This window comes from Heterocephalus glaber, unplaced genomic scaffold, assembly GCF_053883595.1.
Source record: "Heterocephalus glaber isolate CG9 unplaced genomic scaffold, H.glaber_assembly_v1.0 deba00001461, whole genome shotgun sequence".
NCBI classification, from domain to species: domain Eukaryota; kingdom Metazoa; phylum Chordata; class Mammalia; order Rodentia; family Bathyergidae; genus Heterocephalus; species Heterocephalus glaber.
Window position 1 is genome coordinate 29,083,611 of NW_028258308.1, and position 26,393 is coordinate 29,110,003.

General features: G+C 35.5%; 1 protein-coding gene across 2 annotated transcripts in view; it reads left to right on the plus strand.

Moving 5' to 3' along the window:
- Window positions 1–25,199, plus strand: part of Lonrf1 (LON peptidase N-terminal domain and ring finger 1) — a 33,232-nt gene extending 8,033 nt beyond the window's left edge. The window contains exons 2-12 of one of the 2 annotated variants that reach the window (XM_004867665.3): window positions 1,787–1,905; window positions 3,459–3,581; window positions 7,443–7,592; window positions 8,064–8,304; window positions 8,404–8,500; window positions 9,767–9,881; window positions 12,923–13,044; window positions 15,307–15,465; window positions 15,580–15,742; window positions 18,543–18,695; window positions 21,241–25,199. In XM_004867665.3, coding sequence (XP_004867722.2) covers window positions 1,787–1,905; window positions 3,459–3,581; window positions 7,443–7,592; window positions 8,064–8,304; window positions 8,404–8,500; window positions 9,767–9,881; window positions 12,923–13,044; window positions 15,307–15,465; window positions 15,580–15,742; window positions 18,543–18,695; window positions 21,241–21,399 — 1,601 coding nt within the window. In that variant the 3' untranslated portion in view covers window positions 21,400–25,199. The remainder of the gene's footprint in view (window positions 1–1,786; window positions 1,906–3,458; window positions 3,582–7,442; window positions 7,593–8,063; window positions 8,305–8,403; window positions 8,501–9,766; window positions 9,882–12,922; window positions 13,045–15,306; window positions 15,466–15,579; window positions 15,743–18,542; window positions 18,696–21,240) is intronic. The other variant, XM_087217219.1, reaches the window with a different exon arrangement.
- Window positions 25,200–26,393: the final 1,194 nt, after the last annotated feature.

The window sequence follows — 26,393 nt, forward strand, 5'->3', positions numbered from 1 at the left end:
ACTTTTTCAACAAAGTAGGAGTGTACTGTGCCAGGCACTTGCTGCCTACCTAGGCACCAGGGATACCTGCCATAGTGGACTGAGCTGATCCTTCCCAGTGACCTCGGCAGAGACGGGAATTGTGCACTCCAGAGCCCTCAAGGTCAGGGAGAGATACGGAGCAAATATTGTTGACTCAAACTTGAGTTAATGACACAGCAGGGCTGACTCCTTTTCTTTTATTTTGTTGCCTTTCTTCAAAATTTATGGTGCTTATCCTGTATGCTTATTATTTAAAGGGCTTCAGTTAATACATTTAGCTCCTTTTTAAAATTAAAAAGGACTGAAATAAATGGGATAGATCTGATCTGTTTTATAAACTGATTTTTTTTCTCCAATAGATTCATTTAGGATAATTATTCCGTTCACATGTGAAATTTTCAGTAAAAGCATTACCTTTAAGGAGTTGTGAGTGTTTCAAAATCTGCCTTTCTTTTCATCTCATTGTAGGGTATACTTTTCTAACCCCAATATTGTCTTTTAAGGATATTCTTTAAAATGTATCAGTAGTTTGAGTGTGTCTGTGTAGAGAACAAAGAGAGCCCTTTTTCCACTTTGGTTATAATGAAGAACCATTTTTTTTCTTATTGCTGTGTTTGATAATTGACATATTGATAGGTACATTTGATATTTTGGTAGATGTCTATATTGTATAGTGATTAAATCATGGTTATTAGCATATTCATGAATTTTATAGATTAATTTTTTTCTAAAGACAGATTGTCTCAAGCACCTCTTTCAGTGCTTCCCTATAGAGATGACTAACCAGTAAAGTCAGAGAGAAAGGTAGATATTCAGCAGTTCTGAATGTGCATTGTGCCAAGTGTAGAACCTGTTGCAAGAAAAATAATTGAAATGAAGATCAGTAAGGAGTCTGAAGAGTAGGCTGGGTGGCTTGTTTTCACAGTGAACTCCCTTGCTGTAGAGTAGAGCCTATCTGTCAAGGATGCCTTGGAAGCCCTTGAGCTGAGGGTGGAAAACTGCATTTCTGCCCCAGAGTTTTGGTGCTAAAGTTTTACGACACGTTCTTTGACTGTGTTCATGTACCATTGTGTTTTCCAGTCTCCACTTGTGCTTGACAAATCAGTGTTACATGGTCCTGTTTCATAGTCACATAAAATTTCCTAGCTAAGACTGTAAGCTCCTCAAATGCAGGAATAATGTAAGATGGTTTTGGCACCTACAGGATCTAGTGTTGTGCTAGGAATTCTTTAATTCTTCATTATTCATGTCAAGCTTTTCATTTTTATGTATTTTGTTCGGAATGATTTTCAATTAAAGAAACAAAAGACAAAACATTCTAGGCATGTCTTTTTATGAGTAAGTAAAACATTCTCATGAAATATTAATTTCATTCTTTAAAAACTCATTGATACAAAATTGAGCAAATAATATAATTCCAGTTCTCAGGCACTGAGATATAAATAAACATATAAGACATGACTTTAAAATCTTTATAGACTACTCTTTTTAAAAATATTATTTTTCTTAGGGGTAGTCATATTATAAACATATTTCCAGTATTCTTAAAATTAACAGTCCCCTCCAGTAAAATAGTCTCCTATGATAATTTGATAAAACTTACGGGTAAGATTCAACATGTAAAAGGGTTATACCTATCTGTACTTAGTTTATAAACTTTAACTTGGTTATTCCTCTAGAATCATAACTCATTTCTTAACCTAGTATGATAATATTTTATGGATTATACAGTCTAAAATAATCATATCCTTGCAAAATATTTCAGAGCCCAGTGACCTGACTCTGAAAATTTACAGAGCAGAATCTTATGCTGGTCTTCAGGAGTTTAAAGCAGCCATTGAAGATTTAAATGCAGTTCTCTTTCAACTTCCACATTGGCCTGAGGTAAATTAATGTTTGTAAATTGTATAAATATTAAGATATCAACTGTAGGGAACTTTGGTTTTGGTTACAGGTTTTAACAAAATGTACAGTTGGCTCCAAATAACATATAACAAGAAATCTGGGGTCAATATTTTGAGTAGATAATGTCATCTGACAGTTTTTTAAATTATAAAAAAACCTTTCTTCCATTACCAAAGAACAAGCTGAATTCATGATACAGGGGGAAAATAAAGATATTATTACACAAAATTTTTACAAAGAAATACAGCTTACCATGTTGCAAAGTTGGATTCCAAATGGACTTCACTGAAGAAGGCTTATTAATGCAAAGAGCCATGTCCTTGAGGGTAGAAAATGTTTGAGGCCTTGGAATGGCAATGAGGTGACTAGGCAATGAATGTATACAGTAGACATGGGCAAAACAAGTTGCCTTGCTCCTGGTGTTTTAAAAAGACTTGAGGAAGGTATATAACATACAATTAGTTGATTGATTATCCTTTTTACCAAATTGTGAAGGCCAATCAGTCTGTCTCCTGTACATATTCCTGAAGCTAGAGAGGTTACACTTTTATGTGACTTTTCCCCCTTCATTCAAAATTGTGACTTTGAGGACAGTGTAGAAAGTCTAAAAATTATACATCAGTGAGGAAAATGTTGCAAACTCCCACGATGGCATGAATGGTTAGTACAAAGCAAATATATATTAAGAGGGTATTGGTTGGTTTGGAAGGTTTAAGACTGTTGAAAAGGAAAGACTCCTCTTGACTTATCATTGAAGTGGTATAATTGAAAATGTGGTTCTCTTCAGCCATTTCAGTGGTAGCTAAAAAACTGACTTGAACATTCTTTACATTTGTCTGATGTTTTTTCTTACTTTTTACTGTTTGGGTTATAAAACTTTTTTCACTCTAATCACTTAAGCAACGTCTGTGTAAAGCTTACCAGTTGACACTATGTTGGACTGACCCACAAAGTGAATTTTTGGTTTATTCATGATAATTAGTAGGTTTCTAACTTGTTATAGAACTTGCTGAGCTCATATTATGGGGATTAAAAAGGAAAGACAAGGGATTTATGAAAAGTGTCTTATGCCTATAAATATTTTCTTAAGGAATATTATTGCCAAAGATATATCCCTTAAGGATCTGGAATACATTTACCATAAAGTACTAATACTATGATGAATTTTTTTCATATTTTAATGTTTTTAATCCTAATTAATGCATTCTAAAGTTAGTATAATTTTGCATATTATTTCCTCTTTTCCTTCAAATTTTTAAGAAGTTAACAAGTGGGGGAATACTGGTCTTGACAAGCTCTAACTTGCCATGAGCTTTGGTCAAGCCATTTTCTGGTTCTCAACTCGCCTGGAAATTCATTAGTGCTTGTTTAGGGTAGTATGTAGATAAAGCTCTAAAATTCTTTGGTCTCCTCAGTGTTATTCAGCTTCAGAATCAGCATTTCTGAGCACTTTTTTGTTTTTCCTTTACTTGATCATGATTTTCTTAAGCAGTTCTGCCTGTAAAGGTTTTGTATATGTGCTTTTGTTGAAGGTCTACTTCAGGAAAGGGAAAGTACTCCAGGATGCTGGCTTTTTAGGTGACGCCTTACAACTCTTTCTTCAGTGCTTAGCCCTTGATGAAGATTTTGCACCTGCAAAGCTACAAGTAGAAAAGGTAATAGTTTTTTACAACTGTAGCAGTTCAAGGCAGGGCTAAGACCCGGGTCTTTTTCAAAAATGCTAATTTGAAAGTTTATAAAAGAACATAAATAGTGAGTAATAGAGGAACAGTTTTGTTACTGTCTGGGAGTAGGTCAGGCCCTCTTTTCCAGGTTCTTGGTGTTGCTATCAAAGAATTGAAGCAAGCACTCAAGTTAGATTGTGATAGCAGAAGTTTATTGAAAGCAAAAGGAGGCCTAGAGAGACTGAGCAGGTCAGTACCAATAAAAAAGGAAGGCAAAGCCAAGAGGCTTTTAGGGCAGTGTGATTTTTCAGTGTTCCCTCATTTGCTCCTCTTTCTGTGGAGGGGTCTTGGGCCCTGTGGGGAGAATAATGGACAGCTCTTTCTTATATAACATCTGGGGTTCTGTGAATGTTTCTTTGCATGATGCCACTGTTTTTAATTAGATTCATTTAATTAGGTGTAATCCCAGTGAATGAAGGCTTAATTGCCCTGGAGCCTACCTGAGGTCAGTCTAGCACTCAACTGTGTCTGCCCGCATCTGGGGTCTTTCCCTGCTCTGGTTATCTTGATTTTACCATCTGACTTTCAACCACAAGAACAGAACACAGAGGTGGGCTAGTGTGAGGTTTCAGGATAGAACTAGGTTGGTGGGTGTACTCTACCTTAGCTCTACCTTACCTCTGCCCTCACATGACCCCGTCTTTCCTTGCGTTAATTTGACAAGTGTCTTTCAGATCCATATATTTAGTGTATTGAATTCTTAGTGAAATCAAAACATTTCTTTCACACATATTTTATTTTGGTTAATTTATATGTCCTCTAATACACATTGAATATCCCCGGTATTTTTGCTTCATTTAGATCATTCCTAATAGAGGTTAACCATCCCTAATTTGGAAATTGAAATGCTCCAAAATCTGAAACTTTCTGAATGCAACATAGAAGTGGAAAATTCCACACATGACCTCATGTGACAGGTCACAGTCAAAACATAAGAGCAGTAAAAATACTAGATAAAATTATCAGGCTATATGTGTAGGGTATATGTGAAACAAATGAATGTTGTATTCATTTGGGTGCTATCTCTAAGATATCTCATTATGTTTTTGCAAATACACCTCACCCCAAAAAACCCAGCAAAACACCTCTGGTCCCAAACACTTCAAAAAAGGGATACTCAAGCTATGATTTTTTTCAGTCAAACCAAATGAATGGTCTTTAATTGAACATTAATTAAACGTTGTTGTCATGATGTTCCTATTTGAATCTTTATTGACATGCTTGCCTTTCACTTCAGTTCTAAACTTTGCTTACTTTCTATGATTGTCAATAATATTGCCCAGTCAACTTTTACTTTTCTCAATATTCCATGTATCACTTCCCATAATTCATTTTGTGGTATGTTAGTAACTATTAATTTTAAAAAGAGAAAGAAAGGAGGAAAGAAGAGAGGAGAAAATGAAAAGGATTCCCTGACTTTGGAGGAAATGCTGGTTAAACTAGGTTAAACAAGTTTTTTGAGAATTTATCAACATTTTTTTTTTTTTTTTTGGTACTGGGGATCGAACTTGGGACCTTGTGCTTGCAAGGCAGGTGGCGGAACCACTGAGCTAAATCCCTGGCCTCGATCAGCATTTTTAATATCCTGTCATTTTAAAAAATGGACTCAGCTCTTGTCAAATTTATTCACAGAGCATCTGGAAGGAGAAGGGTCTTTGAAGAATTCTTTGAGAACAGTCTACCCTAGTTCAAATTCAGAGTCCCAGTCACGATATTCTCAGTATTCTCAAAACACTGTATTTGTCACCTTCGTAGTGTTTATTAAAAGTGTGGCTTTCTAAAACAATCATCCAGGCTGGCTCTTAAACATAACAGTTCCTAGAGGTTTGTGTGCAAATACTTTCTAGCTTACAGTGTTAGCCAAAAATTGTTTACTCTTGTCCTTTTCTGACTGTCCTATGTTAGCATTATCTTGTTGAGATCGCAAACTTTCAATGAGTTTGTAATTTTGCATTTTCAGTGCTGCCAGACACCTTCCTATTATTGTAACTGTTTGTTTGCTGGTTAGTAAAATTAGATGAATGCGAAAGAAATGCTTTAAAGTATTTTTTCTCCAATATAGTTATTTTTAAGTTGTGGTATATTATATAAATATATATATACCACCATTTATTTAATAATAAAAGAAACGAATTTACAGCTTAGTAAAAGATCAGATACACATTTTGAGAAATGTATACAGCAACATGACAGCACCCCGTCAAAATAGGGAATATTTCCATCACTCTAGAACATTTCTTCTTCTCCTTACCAGTAAATACTCCATCCTATGTTCCTAGAGGTATGTACTATTCAGATTTCTGTCACCAAAGAGGAAATACATTCTAAAGCTTTATATGAATAGAATCATACAATGTATCCTCTGGCTTACTTTTTTATCTCAACTTACTATTTTGTGATACAGCCAGGAATTTTTCTTTTCTATTACTGACCAAGGAGTCTGTTAAATGAACACATCAGTTTGTAGTATTCAGTAATAGTGACTTTCATTTGGATTGTTTCCAGTTTTTTTTTCCTGCAAGAAATGAGGCTACTATGAATGTTCTTGTACAAGTCATTTCATAAACATGTTTTTAAACATATGTGTTTAATACATTTTTTAAACCAGAGGAAATGTAAAAAGGCATGCAGCTTTTAAATATTTCTTTATTTCTGTTTTTATCTTTTGTGGTACTGAGGATCAAGCCTCACACATACTAGGTAAGTGTTTTACCACTGAGCTACATCCCAGGCCTTAAACATTTAGTAAGTAGGATATTGCTTGAGCATCTACTAAAGATGCATATTTTTATTTACACTGTTTATATTTTCATATACTGATTTGTGGATTATTCTGATTTCTGTGTATTGGAGAGAAGGTACAGCTGAGAAACTGAACCTTCAAATGTAGACTTTAAGAAATGTTCTGATGTACACATAAATACAGTTTATTCGATACCTGGAGCGGGAGCGGGGGCCGGAGATCAAATCCTTCTCAGTTTCTTTGTTTGCCTGTTTTTTGAGACAGGGTCTTTCTATGTGGTTCAGACTGTTCTTGAACTCATTATGTAGTCCAGGCTGGCCTTGAACTCTTGGTGATCCTCCTGCCTCAGCCTCCCATGTGCTGGGATTACAGGGTGTGCTACCATGCCCAGCTCCTCTTTCAGTTTCTTTGAGAGTTTTAGATACATTTCTTATATAAACACTCAAAGTTTTGATTGTAAGGCTGTCTCCCTGTTTACTGGGTATAGGGCAGCTGCTATTAATGCTCCCTGCCAAGTGCTGCAACACAAGTTAGTTGTTCAGTGATAAGCTAAATTTGGTGTAAATACAGGAATTTTAGAATTTTATAGTTCAAGATACAAGTTTTTAGTTCACATAAACATTCTAGCACTCCAAGTCCAACCCGACAATACACATTGGTGTAAACCATGAACAGTTTTGACAGGATGGGGCTCAGTAATGATTAGAGCTACATATTTTCTACTTCTCTTAAGAACTCTTCTCTTTATAATTTTTATGTTAAAAAGTGAGATTTTACCTTGGGTACCTTCTCAGGTCACTCTATACTCCATACTTCAAAATTCTGAATTTTTTTGGAGGGATGTGATTTGACCCCCTTCAGGCCCACATTGCTTTTGTAAGACTTTTATAATGTTGTTCCTCTCCTGCTAGTTAAAATAACATCTGCTACAAACTTTCTAAAAATTCTAAAAATTTTTTAACAATTTCTAAAAATATTTTGGATAAATTTAAATTGTATTCTTAACGAGATAGTATGTATTTTCCATTATTTTTATAATACTTCTACAGATTTTATGTGACTTATTATCACCTGAAAACTTAAAAGAAGGCCTGAAGGAATCCTCCTGGAGTTCGTTACCTTGTATTAAAAGCAAACCTACTGGTTTCCCATCAGTAATGGATGAGTGTTATTCTCCTAGTGAGCTCGGCTCAAAGAAGGTAAGGGTGAGAAGAGATTGGCGTATCTTGGAACATCTATCTCTTTACAAATTAAGATCTTTACTTTCCTAGATCCAGCCATTAGGACCTACTTAAGTACTTATGTGCTGTCTAGTTATCTTAACAGGAGTTTGTCTGTAGTCTTTCATTTATGCTAAAACTTTTTATGTAAAATATTTGCTCATTAACCACAGTGTTACATCACTTAAATGTCAGAACACTTAGTTGCTTAGAATATACAGAACATTGTATTTAGTTTGTTCAGTGTATTAACTATATTAGCATGATTGTTTCAAACCTCATTACATAAGTCAGCTTGATATCTAGGGCTCAATAATTATGGGTTTTTGAAATTAAAAGTGAATGTTATTAAGTGAACATAAAAATGAATATTACGAGGCATTGGCATTTTATTTCAGTTTGATTCTTGGTGAGAGGAATAAAGAATGTTAAAAAACATTGTTTGTGTAGACTGAAGAGGTACCGGAGGACACTTCAGAACCTGTCAAAGGAAGCTTAAACCGTGCTCAGTCCACACAGGCTATAAATTCCATGGAAATCCCTGCCAGAGAGGACTGCTTAAAAAGGGTGTCCTCAGAACCTTTACTCTCTGCTCAGGAAAAAGGTGTTCTGCTGAAAAGAAAGTTGTCTCTCTTAGAACAGGATGTGATTATAAATGAAGATGGAAGAAATAAGCTTAAAAAACAAGGAGGTAAAAACTTTACTCTCATACAATATAAATTTATTTATTCAGAGTGGCCTTTAAACTTTTTCCTAAAGAAGAAATCCCTATTTATGTTTGTTTCAATAGAAAATCCCAGTGAAATCTGTATGTTTTCATTTGCTTATCGCGACATCCCAGAAGAATTAATAGATGTATCAGATTTTGAATGCTCTCTGTGCATGAGGTAAGTATATAAAATCTTATACAAAGTGAACATTTTATATTAACATAAGTATAATATAGCACAGATAAAGGTAATAATAGGCACTGAAAAGTAACAGAATACTGGCCTAAACAAAAGATACAAATGTTAGTTCTAAGTTTGCCTTTCACCTCCTTAGAAAATAATAATTTCTGAACCTCAGCTTTTCTTGTTCAGAAAATAGGGTTAATATTTGCATAGCCTATATTAACTGTATGATGAGAATCTAATGGCTTAAGGTGTAAAAAGAATCGGGGGAGTTGGAAAATACTATGAAAGTTGCAGGTATTATTATTAAAACTTAGTTGTATCTGTGGTCTTAGATTTGGGTAAAAATTCTAATTATGTATTTTATGTGCATGCCTCTATCTTGTTTATATTAATCACAAGTCTTTTTAAAGTAACAATGGATAAGAATTTCCCTTATGTGGAATACTTGTGATTCTAAACTGACTTGTTTTGGAAGAACATTTCTCATTTACAGAAATTATGGTAGGATTAAAGATTCTTGAAGAGTCAGGAGGCCTGGAGCTAGTAGCAATTAGGCTAGAGATAACTAGCTGTATTCCTGATCAAGTCTTTTAATTCTGAGCCTTGGTTTCATCCTTGAAATGAGGGGATTAGATCAAATGATTTATAAAGTACCTATAGATCTAACAGTATTTCTAGGGAATGCAGAAGTGTCATGTTTTAGGAAATAACTATAAAGTTAATAAAGTCAGTTTTTCTGGTTGAGTATTACATCTATTATTAAGCCTAATAGTTCTTTTAGGGTTCAACAGTAGTAATTAGATTATTCTTTTTATGAATTTTACATAGTAAGGCTTTTATAAGCCTATTAAAAGAATCAGGTTGATAAAGTGAGAGTCTGGAGGCTACATATAAATTAATAATTATTAGTGACATATTTTACATTATTTATTTTGCACTAAGTTCTCGAAATTTTGTGTGTTTTTACATTTGCTGTATGTCTCAGCTTGCTGCATTTCAAGTGCTTAGTATCCAGTGCTGTTACAATAATCAGTGCAAGTCTAGGTCCTGGGCTAGATACTTTTTTTGACTGAGAAGTTTGTAAAGGTTCAGGAGGGTATCGTACACTTACCAGTGCCCCTTCCCATCTCTTCCCCACCAGTCTTCCTTAACTTCCTCCTCTTAAGTAGAGATTAGTGTTGTGGTTCCACTATTAGTTGAAGCTTTTCCAGTGGATAGTTTAATTTGAAAACTAACATGTATTTTGGTTGATTTCAGGTTGTTTTTTGAGCCAGTGACAACCCCTTGTGGACATTCGTTCTGTAAGAACTGTCTTGAGCGTTGTTTAGATCATGCACCATACTGTCCCCTTTGCAAAGAAAGTTTAAAAGAGGTAAATATTGTATTGGTATCTGTTTATTGGTTTTAAGTTTGGCAACATGATTTGATTTCTTTTCAGCCATAGAAATAGTAATTATGTTCAGAATGAGTTAAATTACAAATGCTGAGTTACTAAAAAAGACAGTGATGTTGGAGAAAAGTGAAACTGAGAAAGTAAGGGAAAGGAGATAAGTATTAGAGACCAAACCCTTTGTATGTAATTTTTTAGCAAAAGGAGGACGATCACTTACCTGGTCAGGAGTAGCTTCCATTTTAATGTTGCAGTATTGGGGAAACCTCACCACAGTGCCTCTTGAGCACAATAGTGGAGCAGATTTGAGGCCTCTTGCAGCTCCTTTAACATCTATAACATTGATCAGTAGAACTTTCTGCACTGATGGAAATGTTCTATATCTTTCTTATCTAATATGGTAGCCACTAACCATGCATGACTATTCAAGCACTTGAATTGTGGCTAGGCTAGTGTGACTGAGAAACTGTGGTTTTAATTTTATTTAATTAAGTTGAAGTAGGCATACATAACCAGTGGCTACCACATTAGATAGCACAGAGCTGGAAGTGGTAGACTTGCAGCAAGAGATGAGGCTCTTTTTGCAGACAACAGTCAGCACAGAGAACCTATGATAGGGAAATCGCTAGATCTCAGTAGTGTCTCCTGTCCCTGAGGGAAGACAGCACCCTCTCTGTCATGCTTGAGTGACTGGAGATCAACCAGGATGCTGCCAGGCCTTTCGATGCTGAGTGGCAACTGCAGTGGGCACGTTGATAGAGAAAGCGATTCTGTCTATGGTGGTAGATCTACATTGTTTACAGAAAACAAAAGTCATCCAAATAGAATAAAAGATTAATAAAGCCCATTTTAAGTTATTTTTTATAGAGAGAACACAACACTGAATATCGCATATAGCATATGGGTATTGTTATATTTGGCATGTGACATACAACATACCAACGTGATGTATAAAACAAAACCACATACAAAATGTTGCCAGTCAGGAAACAAAGCTATTCATAAAAAGTTTGCTGGTTACTTTATCAACTGATATGCTCGATGTTTTCAGATCGTGTACTCTAAACATGCTATTTTTCCAGTCTTTTTAGGTACTCTCTAGTATAATGATGTGTTTTTTTGTTCAAATTAACTATTAGATCCATTGCTTTCATTTAGAAATAGTCTTAAAAAATGTTTGGAGTTTAAAGAAAAATACATAAAAGTATATTATTTGAAAATGTACTGTTTAAAAATGTTTATCTTGTGTGCAATTTGAAGACACTAATTTGCAAATTCTAAATATAATATACAATTTTTAAAACAATATTGGTATGCTCTACAGTTTTACATTCTTTTCTACTTGTCATTTTGCTTACTTTTTCTTTTTAAATATTTTCTAGAGCAGCATAGTAGTATAGAGTTTTAACATTTTCCCTGTTGCTGTGTATATGCTATTCATTTTTTAATACACCATGCTTTTATGAACATGAATGGCTACATGCACCTTGTAGTTTCCTCAGGTTAAATTCTTGGGAGGTAAATTACTAGGTCAGAGGCTATATATAAAGCTCTTTCACTTGCCAGATTGCCTGCTCTTTCTCCTACCCCTCAAACCTAAAATGTTACACAGATTTAGACTCCCTGTCAGTAGTATAAGAGGTATCATATTTCCCCAGCTTTAATTGTATGGGCATTAAATTTCCAATGTTATTTAATAAAAAATTGTTAGAGGGCTGCTTTTATAATATCTGTACTTGGATTAATTTTACTATAAACTCTTTTCTGTGTACATTATGTACACTGTGTAAACTCTTCTCAAGAGTACATCTCTCAAGTCTGTATAGACTGGTGATTCTTAAAATATGTTTCCCTCACTAGTAGCACGTGTACCGCCTGAGAACTTGTTAGAAGTACAGATTCTCAGATTCCAGGTCCACTAAATCAGTCTCTGGGGTGGTGTTCAGCCATTGGTACCGTAACACACCTTGACTCCTCAGATTTGAGAATCACTTTTGTAGCCACTTTCTCAAACTCTTACATTTCCTAATCTAGTCTTCATGGGATATTGACAGAAACCTTATTATTGATGCACAGAATAAAGGAAGACTTCTCTTTGTCTTGTAATTATCTCCCAAGAGTTTTTCCTTGTTTTTAATAAACATGTGTTGGGCATTTTTTATGCACATTCTGACCTGGTCACTGGCCCTAAGTAATTTTTAGTTTAACTTCAGAGATCTAATTATCCACATCCATGTATTACAGTATGGAGGACGGTAAGTGCCTTTCATGTGGTAAAGGCAATAAAATCTGAGGTCTTAGGGTGACAGAACAACAATTAAGGAAGGCTTCATTTTGAAAGGTAAAATTGGAGCCACACCTTGAACGGTAGATAGACTTTTAATAGGCAGGAGTGAGTTAGATGACTTTTATCAGTTGAAATAGAAAATAACAGAAATGCACAGGATGGCAGTTTGTAAGAATATTTAAGGAGGAGCAAAAGTGTACCATTTTATCTAGAGTCGGGTTAGATTGTGAAGGGAAAGCAGGTTTTTCATAAGACTGAGTGCCAGTGAGTGGCAGTGAAAGGAAAACTTGGTTAGAGATTTTGCCTCTGAAAATGGGGACCAAAAGAATTGTTTTGCTTTTCTTAAAGCAAATTATTATTTTCTTCATCCTTCTTTTTGTTTGTCAGTTAAAATGATAGTTTCAGTGTCAGGACATATCAGTTGGAAATTGGCGTTTGTTGTGGGAGATGGCAGGAGTGGGGCTGCCTGCTGATAAAGGTTTTCTGATCCTAGCAAGACATACTTTCATCTGTAGTGCTTGGTTCAAGTTGCACCTATCTTTTATGCTCTTGAGCAAAACCTCAGACAGACTGACTTGAATAGCATCATCAGTGTAATGTTCCCCCACCTAATTAAACTTACTCAGAATCAACTGTATAAGTATGGAAAAGGCTTTCATATATCAGTTAAACTGTTTTGCCTGTTTTATACTATAGGAAAACTACTACTGGAAAGTAAAATAATACTGTTTTTTAGTATCTAGCAGATAGGAGGTACTGTGTCACACAGCTGTTGGAAGAATTAATAGTGAAGTATCTGCCTGATGAACTGTCTGAGAGAAAAAAAATATATGATGAAGAAACTGCTGAACTCTCACAGTAAGTTTCTTCTCATAAAAATTAACTTAAGCTGTGAACTATGACCCCTGCAAATAGTGAAGAGAAGCATTCCCACAGTAAGCTGGATCCTGTCTTTAGCTCAGCTTAATCTAGCAAAGACATATTTTAAACAAATATTAGTTAGCTTCCCCTGTCCTCAGTAGACAGTTTTTTAAAGAGTTAATTTGGTAGCATCCAGATGTTCAGCTTGTTGGGCTGAAGCAGTTTTTGAGGTGGGGGAGGAACTTCTTGAAGTGACATCAGGCAGCGGAATGGGGTAGAGAATGGGAGCAGGTAACAGTAACATAGATGGTGGCAACAGCTGTCATGTGTCATGGCAGAGGATGTGGAAGGTTGAGAATAAATGGACCTAGTTAGCAGGGGAGTTTTAGCCAACTGAAGGTTTGGAAATAGAGTCTGAAGACTGAAATCTGGAGGAGTAACTAGGGCTACATCCTCAGTAAAGATACTGACAAGGAGCAGAACTAAGTTAGTGTCAAGTAGGTGAAATACCCAGAGGAGACTTTGGGATTTAGTCATGTGAGCCACTGTCAGGGGTACATACGCTTGATGGGAGCTGGGTTCGCTGGGCTTGGCTTTTCTTGCCTTCTCTATCTCTTGTGCTTTTCCCCTCTTTTCCTTTAATGTCTTTCCCTCAGTTACCAGTCACATGGGTCTCTGAATTTATTTCACAGGTTTTTAATTTCTTAACTGTTTCTGTTACTATCTTTTAACCAAACCCTAAAGGGCAATATTGTAATTTTGTGTGCTGTTTTTATTTAACTTTTCGTTTCCATTATTTTTCAGAACATAAATTGAGCATTGTATATGTCTTACTTTATTACAAATAATCAGTTGTGTCAGTGAACTTTTCTTTTCCAATATGTGCCCATCAGATGTCTTCAGCAGGCCAGTGACCTTCAATAGAAGAAAGGTTTCCAGTCTTTTGTTGACAGAAATTGATAGTGGTGTGACTGCCTACGGAATTGATATTTCCTTGTGTGGTTTTCTGATAGAAAATTTTCTGATGTGAGGACTCTGGGCCTTTTTGATCAATACTGAAAAAGCTAGATTTTTAAAAGCTTCTGTTAGACCTTTGAAATCTTAAGCACAGTGATAGAAGCAGACAGCCCACAGCAGAATGGAAGAGTGAGGGAGAGCTGAGTGTAGTAGAAAGAAGCTGCAAGGAACCTTGCTGCTTATGGGGCTATTTTTTACAAGATATATTTGCATGACTAATTCATGTTTTTAAAGAAAACTAAAAAGTGTGCAGAAGAAAAGCTATATTCTATAACCCAAAGGAAATCACCATTGGTATTTTGGCATATATCTTTCCAGGCTTAATATTGTATATAAAATATATTTTAAATAGAGATGGGGTCATATTTTGTTCTGTAATCTTCTCATTAATAGCTCTTTTGTTTTTTTTTTTTTTTTGGTACTGGGGATCGAACTCGGGTCCTTGCACTTATTTTAAAATCAGTGTCAAACATCATCATTTAATGGAAAATGTAATATTCCATTTTAAGGATATACCATATTTTACTCTTTTTGTTTCCAAGTTTAGACTACTATCCACAGTGCTACTATGAACATCCATATAGTAATTAGGATTATTTCTAAAAGGAATCCTTTTGGTTCCAGGAACATCTATCAGAAACATAAAATTTCCAATGTATAATGCCAAGTGCTTCTTTAGACCACTTGTACTGTTTGAAACTGCCCCCACACTGCAATATTTCCCATATTCCTGCCAAAACCAGGCATTGCTTTTATTCTTCTATTACTGTCTGCCAATCTGCTCGTGAAAAATGTTACATCATTTTTAGTTACCTGGAAAAATGTTATCTTCTTGAATTATGTTTTTTGATAGCTTGAAAATACCTGAATACATAAGAATTTTTGTTTGTTATGGAAGTTCATTTTTTTCTTATTGTCGTCTAAGAGTAACTGTAAGTGTTTTGGTACATAAAATCCATTAGCTTTGTCCAGCATTTACAAATATTTTAAATATATTTTAATATAAAATATTAGTTGTGATAATTTTTTTATAAAGGAACTTAACTCTGTATAATAACCTAATATCTCAAAATTCAAACTTACAAATAAGAGGATCACAGATTTTTAGAGTTACTACTATATCAACATGAGCTTATTGAAGGGGATGCTGATTTTTGTTCTTGCCAGGAATTAGAATCACCTGAGAACTGATTTATTTTTGTTTTATGTCTTGACCTACTAATGAAACTTCTTTTCCTTCAGCTTGACCAAGAATGTTCCAATATTTGTTTGCACTATGGCCTATCCCACTGTGCCTTGCCCTCTTCATGTATTTGAGCCAAGATACAGATTGATGATTCGAAGATGTATACAGACTGGAACCAAGCAGTTTGGGATGTGTGTCAGTGATACACAAAATAGGTATGATTTTTGAGAACTTAAATGTTTGTATGTACATTAGAACTCACTCTATAATGAATGAAAACTTGCATGCATATACTTGAACTTTGATACTAATTAGAATTTTTCTTTTAGCTTTGCAGATTATGGTTGTATGTTACAAATTAGAAATGTACATTTCTTACCTGATGGAAGATCTGTGGTTGATACAGTTGGAGGAAAGCGGTTTAGGGTTTTAAAAAGAGGAATGAAAGATGGATATTGCACTGCAGACATTGAATATCTGGAAGATGTTAAGGTATTTACAGTTTTTCTCTCCTAGCATACTCTACTCTGTCCTGGAAATTGGTAGAAGCATACAGGCTGATATTTTCAAGCATCTAAACCAGTTCTTATCGAAAACCCTCAGTGCCACTCAGGAGGATTAGCTGCAGGTTACAGTTTTCTTATCTTGCTTTTGTGTTGTACATTCAAGGGAACTTGGGAGACTAACACTGACATCCTCTCTATTTCTGCATGTTTACCAACCAACAGTGCCTAGGTTGTATGTCTATTTTCATGCTCATGTTATGTGCATGATAGTTACTTAACAATAGCAGTCGACTGTACTGAATGTCCAAACCATCTAAGTTTTGTGGGTTGCTAATCTCTGCCTTGTTTTATTGAGTTCATTAGTATCAGATCTGATATCATTAGATTAAAATTTGATGTAAACACATAAAAATCCTTTAGGAATTGCTTTATATATTAAGATTGTTCCTTTGCCAAAGATACATTAGTGAAAAAAAATGTTAGACACTGTGTTAAAACTCTAGGACATCACAGATAAAGCACTGTCAGTATACATATTGCTGATATTTTACCTGGGTAGGGTTATGGTGAAATCTTTGTTCAGCAGGGTTAATGTGTTTCTTTGTATGTTTCCAGTACCTAATATATCAATTATAATTAGTTGAGGTGCCAGGAAATGGCTTGTGGGTCATAAATATCAAATTGAAGACAATTTTGGGATGGAAAGGCATAATAAAATCATACGTCTTATACTATCACCTGTTCACTGATCTGTTCAGGCCTTTTATTTCAGTCAACATGCATCGGATGTTGGTATAAGGCATTTTCACAAACATTAGTGCATTGAATTTTCTCAATTCTGTGAAATAGCATATGAAGAAAATATAATTCAGAGGTGTTAATTAATTTTCCCAAGCTTCTGTGTGTGAAATGATTCAAAGCCCGTGCTCTGACTCCAAGTTCTGCATTTTATCACTACTCTGTCTTGCCTCTAAGGTGATGAACTGAGTCTGATACTGCCTATCCTGTCATGTTATACAGGCCATGAGATACTTTGCCCTGAGTAGTAGGCCAAAAATATTATGCAGTTAAAATTTTGAGTTGATTGATATGGTTTGTCTTTGACATGCTTGGTTAATAGTATGATTTGCCAAAGGCAAATTTTAATTTTATGCAAATTTATAACTATTTTGGATTTGATGGCAAAAATTCCTTGGGTATATGGTCAGTATAGGAACACACACACACACAAACACACAATAGAGTAGCATATTTAAAACCTGTTTAGAAAATTGATTTGATATTTAGCAAATTGAATTCTTTATGTCTTTGTGGTCTTAGGAATGTCTAATTTTTTCTTGTCTTAATGTCATCTATTGAGTGATTTTCTTGTCCATCCTGGAAAAGCTTCTCAAACTTGTTTTTTACATCTATACTTTTATTTTTTTGTAGTGTTTTTCTATGAATTCCAGTGAAATTTTAAGTTCTGTTATAATGTCACAGTAATACTCTTAGCTTTAAAAGCTTGCTTTTAACATTTCTGTATGCTTCCTGCCTGTCTCTCTTATCCAGCTCAGAGTCCATTTTTACCAATCCTTGAATTTTGTGAGAATGTAAAGGAGGGTTTTTTTGGTGTTTTTTAAGTAATCTAGCACCTTACAAGTTTATTTCTTGCTCATACACAGTCCCAGGTGTGTTATCAGGTAACTGTATCTAGTAGTATAGTCATTCTAAGAACAATGTTTCGATTTTATAGCCCTCTACCTACCTTCTTTTCTTCCTTTCTTCTTTATTTTAGAAGAATAATACACACATAAAATTTATCATTTTGACCATTTTTAAGTGTACAATTCAGTGGCATTTAGTATAAGTTTTATTTTAGTTCTTTCAAAAGGAAAATAGATTCTTTTGTTTCTTGTGTGCTTTAACTTTACTATCTATATTTCAGATCTTTCCAGAGTCCCTTTGTTGTTTCATGTTAGTCATCCTTGAAGTAGGAAAGGCTGAGTCAGCCTGCTGTTTGTTCAGATGAGTTAATGTATATGAAATGGAGCACTTCCTGGCAGGTAGCAAATGGGAGATGAGTGTGTTTTAAGGGAATCAATAGAAGACGGATGAGTTGACTTAGATCTTCCACCTGTGTTCTGTGAGACGCCTCCTCTGGATTTGAGGCCAGAAGACTGCACTTAATTTTACACTTGCTATTTGGTGACTGAGTAGTCTAAAGGGTACATGGAAAGCTGTGGAGGTAGCCAGGGCCTTGAGTCTTTACAGTAGGAGAAGTCAATCATAGTAGTTTATTTTATTTTGATTTACTGTCTTTGTATGCCAAATTATTTGTTTTTGGTTTGTTTTGACCCATTTCCTTGGTAAAGTAAGTGTGTGTCTGGCTCTCCCTGTTACTACTTTCTGCCATGCATCCTGACTCCCTGTTTTTCCTTTTATTGTAGCAGATATCCTCTGCCACTTTCATGTTTCACTGCTTTTAGAAGACAAAAGAAATTTCCAGTTCATACAGACCTTTGAACCAAAACTCACTCTCAGCCTTTCTCCTCCCTCTTCGGGGCTTTAGTAGTTTGTGAGAGTGCCCTACTGATCAGCAGGGTCAGGTGGTGGCCAGGGTTTTCTTTCTGTAATCTGAGCCTGAGCACTATGAGATGCAAAAATATATGCTATTACAGCATAAAAACAATATTCTCTAATAATCTAGCACTGAAATGGGTATTCATCTGTTTTGCATTTTTGAAGGGTTGGTGATGTGGAAAGGGTGATTAGACAGAGACCTCTTATCAGCTGTTATCTTCTAGGTTGAGAATGAAGATGAGGTAAAGAGTCTTAGAGAACTTCATGATTTGGTTTACTCTCAAGCCTGCAGCTGGTTTCAGAATTTAAGAGACAGATTTCGAAGCCAGATTCTTCAACACTTTGGATCAATGCCTGAGAGGGAGGAGAACCTTCAGGTATGAGGTTTTGATACTGCTTTCAAACTGCTCACTTTTTTTTGTAAAATCAAATCAATAGCTTTTTCAATTTCTTTTTTTCATTTTCCTTTCTGAAACTTTTCCTTTGACCCCCTCCTTTAGAATTATGACTGTATTTTCTAGAGCAGTCATATCCATTACATTTTACATAGGTAGAAGATGGAAATAGCTGTCAGCTGAGCTGCCTATAGGAAGGAGTGCCAGAGAGGGGAGGGTTCTTTCCTGAAGATGTTCAAGAGGAGGGATATAGAATTAAAAATAGGATGTTACCATCTATTAAAGAGTGACTACGAAACAACTGTACTTTCAAGCCCTTCATCTGTTGCTATTTATTCGACAGTTAAGCTGTATCATTTTCTGTACTTTTAAAAAAATCTTTCCTCGCTTGTCCTTTACCCCTAGAATCTTACCCCACTGCTTCATTCCATTTTTGTCTGTTCACATTTAATACCTGGCCCCTTATGAAACTTTTACCCTTAAGGTTTTGCTCCGGTGCTTAGAGCTCAGTTTAGTTAATGTGTATTGCATTTTCTATCCATGCAGATCTGTGTAGTGGGCACTTCATGAGGCTTAAAGGAGGCTCCTCTCTCCTGGAAGATCTGACTGTAGGATCATCAAGACATTAACATTTAGACATAAGCATTTTGAGTTTAATTAGATGAAGTGTTGGTCATTAGAAGGTAACAAATTCATAAAAGGATGGCTGTAAATAATTATATGAAGAGGGAATGATGACAGATCCCACTGCGATGCCCACTGCCTCTCACTGCATTTTTCAACAGTTGGCTTGAGTCGGTCTGAATCCTAGCTGAAGCCTCCACCTGAACTTGAAATTTCAGTATCAGGCCATCTCCAAATTGAGGACTGTATTCATTCTCTGTCTAGCACATTATCAGTTGCTCCATACTTGTTTCATCCTGGTTACCTGAATCTGATGAAAACCAAATAAATAGATAGATAGATAGATAGATAGATAGATAGATACTTGTTTCATCCTGGTTACCTGAATCGGATGAAAACCAAATAGATAGATAGATAGGTAGGGTGGGTAGGTAGGTAGATAGATAGATAGATAGATAGATAGATAGATAGATAGATAGATAAATACTAAATCTTTAAAACTACAGAAAAATTCAACATTACTTTCCCATTGTTTTCACTACCTTCATTTTTTATTGTCCAAGCCTCTACTACTGCATTCTGCTTTATGACATCAAGATAGGATTCAGTTAGGAAAACAAAAGCAGCTGCTTTTACACACTCCAGGAATGTAGGATTTACTGTAGGACATAGACTGTGTGTGGCAGTTGGAAACGGAGATCAGGGTGTCTGTATCCATAGGTCAAGGATTCTGTTGTCACCAGTCACCTAGGACCAGGAAAGCAGATGCCTCTCAAGAAGTTGTGGGGAAGCTGCTGTAATTCTTTGGAACAAGGGAGTCCTACCAGTATTTGTCAGCCTACAGCAGTGGAGCAGATGGCTTTCAAGAATTCTCTGGAAAGCTGCTGCCCATAATTTGCAACAGTCTCTAGAGAATAATGACCTCCTTTCCATGTCTGCATTCTCATAAGCAGTCTCATTGGCCATGTCTAACCTGGAGCCTTGTGGAGGAGGGGGTTCGTGGAAGTGTAGTTCCTCATGTCTCTCTCTAGAAGGTATAAGAAAGTGGTTATGTTGATTTGAGAACCCATAATATACAAATATACAAATCTAATTTGGACATAGACGGAGTTTATTGGGATCACTGTTGAAATTCATTATATTATTCTGAAACTTCATGTTTCAGGCACAATTCAATGAGCAGTTATGGGCGTTTACAAATCCTGTTGTGTACATTCGTAGTCCTTTCAGTAGCTACTTGCCAGCCCTTGCAGCCTCAGAAGGATTTCTTTGCTGGAGATACGTTCATTTTTCAAACTAAACTGGAAACCAAGATAATTTTCTGATGTCTTTTTTAGGATTTAATTTTTTTCAAGAAATTTTAAGGACAAGTTAACTTTTCCTGATTCTTTATATATCTTAAGCAGTTCTCAAGTAGGGGCAGTTTTGGTCCCATGGGACATTTAACATTATCTGGAGACATTTTGGCTGTCACAACTGGGGAGGTTCTAGTGGCATCTAGTGGATGAAGGTCAGAGTTGCCACTAAAATGTATAGGACAGCTTCATACCACAAAGAATTACCTAGCCCCAAATGTCATTAGTTTGAGGCCCAGAAACCATACCCTAAAGCAGTGTGTCTAGAGAAAAGAGTGTTAGCCATGGAGTCAGGTCTGGATTGGAATGTAAGCTCTGCCACATAGCAGCTGAAAGATACTGGAAAATTGCATTACATTTCCAAGCATCAGTGTCCCTATTTGTATGGGCATCATAATTGCCTGTCCAATAGGATTGTTAAGGGAATTTGAAATAGCAGCTGGCACAAAGTAAAATGCTCAGTAAATAGTGGCTTTATAGTTGTTTGTTACTGTTACCTAAATTTTTGTTTTATTTATACTGTCAAATCCATTGTTGATTATTTTTAGGCAACTCCTAATGGACCTGCGTGGTGTTGGTGGCTTCTTGCAGTTCTTCCTGTTGATCCTCGGTATCAGCTATCAGTGTTGTCAATGAAATCTTTGGAAGAACGTTTGACAAAGATACAGCATATACTAACATATTTTTCTAGAGACCAATCTAAATAATTAACTGCTTAGATCTTACTTTAAAGTTACCCTAATCTGGCTACGACAGCCGGATTGTTCGCTGCCTTTGCAGATCCAGTGCTGGTTTGAGAAATGTAATGAACTTTGTTTCCTTCAACCTTCTGAACCATGTGGATCTGCAGATGAATACCTTCAACTAGGATTTAGACCACTAAGAACCTGCACAGAAAAACACTCAGTGAATATGTGTCAAACCTCTACATTGTGATGAAGTTGCACTATGTACCATATATGAAAATGAATTAACTCTGTGTGTGTATGTAGTGTGTGGGTGTGTGTGTATGTGTGTGTGTGTGTGTCTGGGTAGTATGTGTGCATTTTCTCTGGCTTTAAAATAAAATTTTAAAAAGCCATAGAGAGCAGAACTTGCCGAGGGTCATTTACTGCCTGGTTTACAACAGTAGCGATATAAGTTTTTGCAAATTGTATTTGCCTCAGATTTCTCTGTCCTAATGCTTATATTTGCACAAGTATGTAAAATATGGTACCAAGTATCATTCTTTGTTGGAAATACTGCTCTTACTGAACTGTCTTGACCATTGACTATGACACAGTTTCTTATTTATGTAAATACTTGCATCCCAGTGGCCAACAGGCTTTGGATGCAGAACCTAGAGCCAGTTTTCAGGAACAATTGCAAACCTGACATGGTACTGTGCATCTGTTCATAAAACACTCAAAACTGTGAAATTATGGTTTACATGTAATTGTACATAAAGGTAAATGGAGGACTCAATTCAGTACCAGTTAGTTTGTACATTTTAGGGGCTTTTCACGTTAACTGCCCATCTATGTGATTTATAGTTTGACATGATGTGTTTAAGGATTACATAGGATAAACCTGTTAAGGACTGGGGGAAGAGAAAAAGCTTAATGTAGAACTAAGCTTTTAAAGTTTGTTTTGTTTTTTAATTCTGGTCTTGGTGCAAATGTGAGTTCTGCCTTATTCATATCACAGTTAGATCACCATGCTGTGACATGGTTTATCTTCATGCTGCCCTAGAGACTTTTGTAATTATCTGTTGCCAACTTATGACTGTCTCTATTAACTTTCTTTTATGTAAGTAATTTGTAAAAGTTTCTTAAAATTTTTGCTTTTGCTTATTTAATTTTGAATAAAAGCTAAATTCATAATTTTTTCTTAAATTTTAAATCAGTGTCCAAAAATACCAGTAGATGAACCAAACTGCATATATTAAAGAACAAATGAATTTCATTTATGGTTTTGTGATATGAGTTATAAACTGTAGTTTTCAAAATAAATTTTGGGGTCAGTTTTTGAACAAAGAATACGTTGTCTTACAGAGGCTTCAAGTTCTAGAATCATTCTCTAAATAACTTTTTCAACCTTTTAAAATCCATTTCCCTTTAGGAAAAAGATAAAATTCCCTTTAGGAAAAGATAAAATTCCCCCTTTTTGCAATACCAGGAATTGAACCCAGGGTCTTCATACTATACTACATCCCCAGTCCTTTCCCAGTCCTTTCTTAGTTTTTATTTTGAAACAAGAAGTTACCAAGTTGCTAAATTTGCCAAGTTTGCCAAGCCAGGGCACTTATGAACTTCCTGCCTCAGCCTCTCAAAGTGATGGGATTATAGGCCTGGGCTACCATGCCTGGCTAAAGATAAAAATTTTTACATATATGCTACCCCATTGAAGACTCCTCTTTGTTACACAGACTTGACCACTTCTGCCCCCAAATTTCCCAGCTAAGATATTCCAGATGTAAATAGCCTTTTAATATTGAATGTTTTATTACGATTTTATTCAGAAATGACTCCCTAAAGAATCATGTCTATTCCCACAATCATCCCACTTAAGCATATGCTTAGTAGTTTCACAGGAAACATTTAAAGATTGGGCCATTCAGCCAGGCATGGTGGCACACACCTGAAATCCAAGCCCTCTAGGAGGCTTAGGGACTTAGTGGGACTCTGTCTCAAAAAAGATCTGGCGATGTTACTTAGTGCAAAGGTCCTGAATTCATTCCCCAGTACCGATCAATCAGAAATAAAATAGAATGTGCCATTTCCCCAATAGTACGTTATCAGTAGTTTCTGAAAAAGCTGTTAAATGCCTGTTAAAAAGGACTCGTTAGTATAAATGAAGGGTTTACTTGTGTATGCCTCAGTATATCAGATAGCAAAAGGAATTCCCAGATGTCGAATCTGAATCTTCAGTGTATATTGTGTACATACAAAAATGAGCATTCAATTCCCCACATGTATACATGTATACTATTGCAAATTTAGGGGCTTTTAAAATCATTTTATATTTTGTGACAGATGATCCCTGGCAGGTATTTTATCTACAGATTTTTTTCACATTATTACTTTAGGTGCCTGAGTTCTGTCATGAATTCTATATTTCAAGCCTAAGTGGTTATTTGCTAGTAGTTATACACCTTTATACACGAATTTCTCATGTTCCTCAAGGTCCCACACAGATACCTTCAACTCAAGTAGTAGAACTCAACTCCGTAGCACTTACCTTGTATTTTGCTTGTGATACATAAGGAAGTAACTGAAAAAAAGATATAAACCATCGTCTAGTATTATCTAGCAGTTCAAATGGGTTTAAGTCGTCATAGGCTGATCACTAAATATAATTGAAATAAATGCCAGTGCTTAGCAAGGCAATTAAAAAGATGATTGGATGAGCAAATACCCTTGTTTCCTCTGCTTTTGCAAATCAGAAAAAAATGAAGTCTAATGGCATTCTGAGACAAAATTTCACTGAGTGGTGTTTTTGAGGACTGAGACAGGGACATGGGATGTGATACATAGGACCAGGGTAAAGCATGCCTTTGCTGAAATGGAGGACTATGGTCAAAGCCAAGTAGCTACAGAAACTCAGACTAGGAGAGGGTTTGATAAACCCTGTGGTGACTGAAACAGCTGACCATTTGACTTTCTGTCCCACATGCACTGGGCAGTAGGCAGCAACAGCAATTATTCTCTGGCCAAAGTATTGAATGTGGATGTTTGACTAGGTAAGACGCACAAATCCTTCCAAAGCTTTAGATCCCAAGTAGGATGAGAAGCCTCGCAGGGCAGGATGTTCCATGTACGCCATAACCAACGCAGGTAGGCTACCTTTGGCTGAACTGGCAACCCAAGTGGCTGATCTCAAACAGCAAATTCTAGAAATGTGAAGAAAATGAACAAGACAAACTTAATATGCTTAGATCTGAGAGTGTTTTAATCCCTCAAAAGATCTGAGAATGTAAAAAAGTGTTCTTCATATAGTCCTGGTCCATTAGAAACCTTCAATAAACAGTCATTGAGTCAGTGAATTAATCATGAAAACAAAGTGTAGATTAAGTAGAAGAAGAAATGCAGACAAACTGAATAAGGTGGCGGTGTAAGTTGGTATCTTCATAACAATGCTGAGAGTTTACAACAAAAGTATGGAGAAAAGTAGATATAGACAATAGATTCAGAATTTTAACATCTATCATAGTTTCTTGAAAGTAGAAGGGAAGAAATAAATAATACATGTAATTTTCCCTGTATCAAGACTAACAAAATATTCTACGTGCATTCTTAGGGACCAAACATCCATTTAAAGGGCAAAAAGGCCAACTTACACAGACTGAGAGTAAACAAAATAGTAATAACTTAATTGTCTGGTATTGATCAGTAACAAGATAACATGTTCAATGATGGAAATTTAAGGATATACATTTTCTAAGTTGATGTTTTCATGGAAATACTTAACACTTTAAACATTTTTAATTGGTATTTAGAATGCAGCTTAATAAATGAGCTCTCTTGGACCTGCCTTTACAGTGCATTTTTTTCACTAAAATTAAATGTCTTTAAAGATTTTGAGGGGGGCACAATTTAGGATTTTGAAAAGAATATGGGCTTCATTTCAAAAGAATATACACTTCCATTTCAAAATGTGGTAGGCATTACATTTAGCCCTCAGAAAAATCCCATGAAGAAGGTATTCTTACACAAATGAGGAAACAAATGCTAAGAAATAATTTGTCCAAGAATTGTAAAACCATTGTGGGGTAGGACTGGCTTTGAACCAAATAGTCTGGCTTCGCCTTACTACTGTATCAAGTAATAAAACATCTAGGAAGATTCAGGAGTGAAGGGTCTACACATGACTGATGACTCCTTGCCATAGCAGGGTCTACATGTAAGGGTGGATTTTACAGTGGTGGAATTAGAACATGTTTTTATACAACTTACTAAAATTATATATATATATATATATATATATATATATATATATATATATATGTTCAAACGAGACTCAGTCCTGTATTTTGGAGAGCAGTGTAAATTGATGAACTTTTTAGAAAGCAATATTCCATAAATTATCAAGATTCATTAAAATGTGCATATTTTTAGACCCAATTTTGAAGGATTTAAGGGTGTAATTAAAATCTATATGCATGACAATAGGTACTATTTTATTCAATATATCTAGAACAGCAAAAACTTAGAAATAGCAATGCCTATTTAAAGTGACAAATAGAAATTCAAATGAGTAATACTCAGCCACTAAAAACAGGAGAGACTAATGTGTGAAATGCAAAATTAAAAATTATAGTTATATTATCTCCATACTGTATGAATCTAATTAAAGATTAGAAGATAATGTACAAATCAAATCAGTAAGATTGACAAAGAATAATACTTTCCTTTAGAAATGTCTTTCGTGTGGGGAAAGCCAGCCATCAAGAGTTAATCTGCTCAATCTGTGACTACATTACGTTGGGTTTCAGCATCCGAGATGGTGACCATATAATGAAGTCTTTATGTGTTGTGTTTGCATTGCTAAACTGGAAACTGTGAAATGGTAAGGAATTACTGAGCAGGCATAATCCTCTAAAAACACCCTTAGTGTATTTGGTATTGTTCTTTCACAGTTTAGTATCAGGAAATATCAAGAGAAGCCAACGTGACAATATAGCAGTAAGAATATTAAACCATGGGAATTAGAATATTCTTAA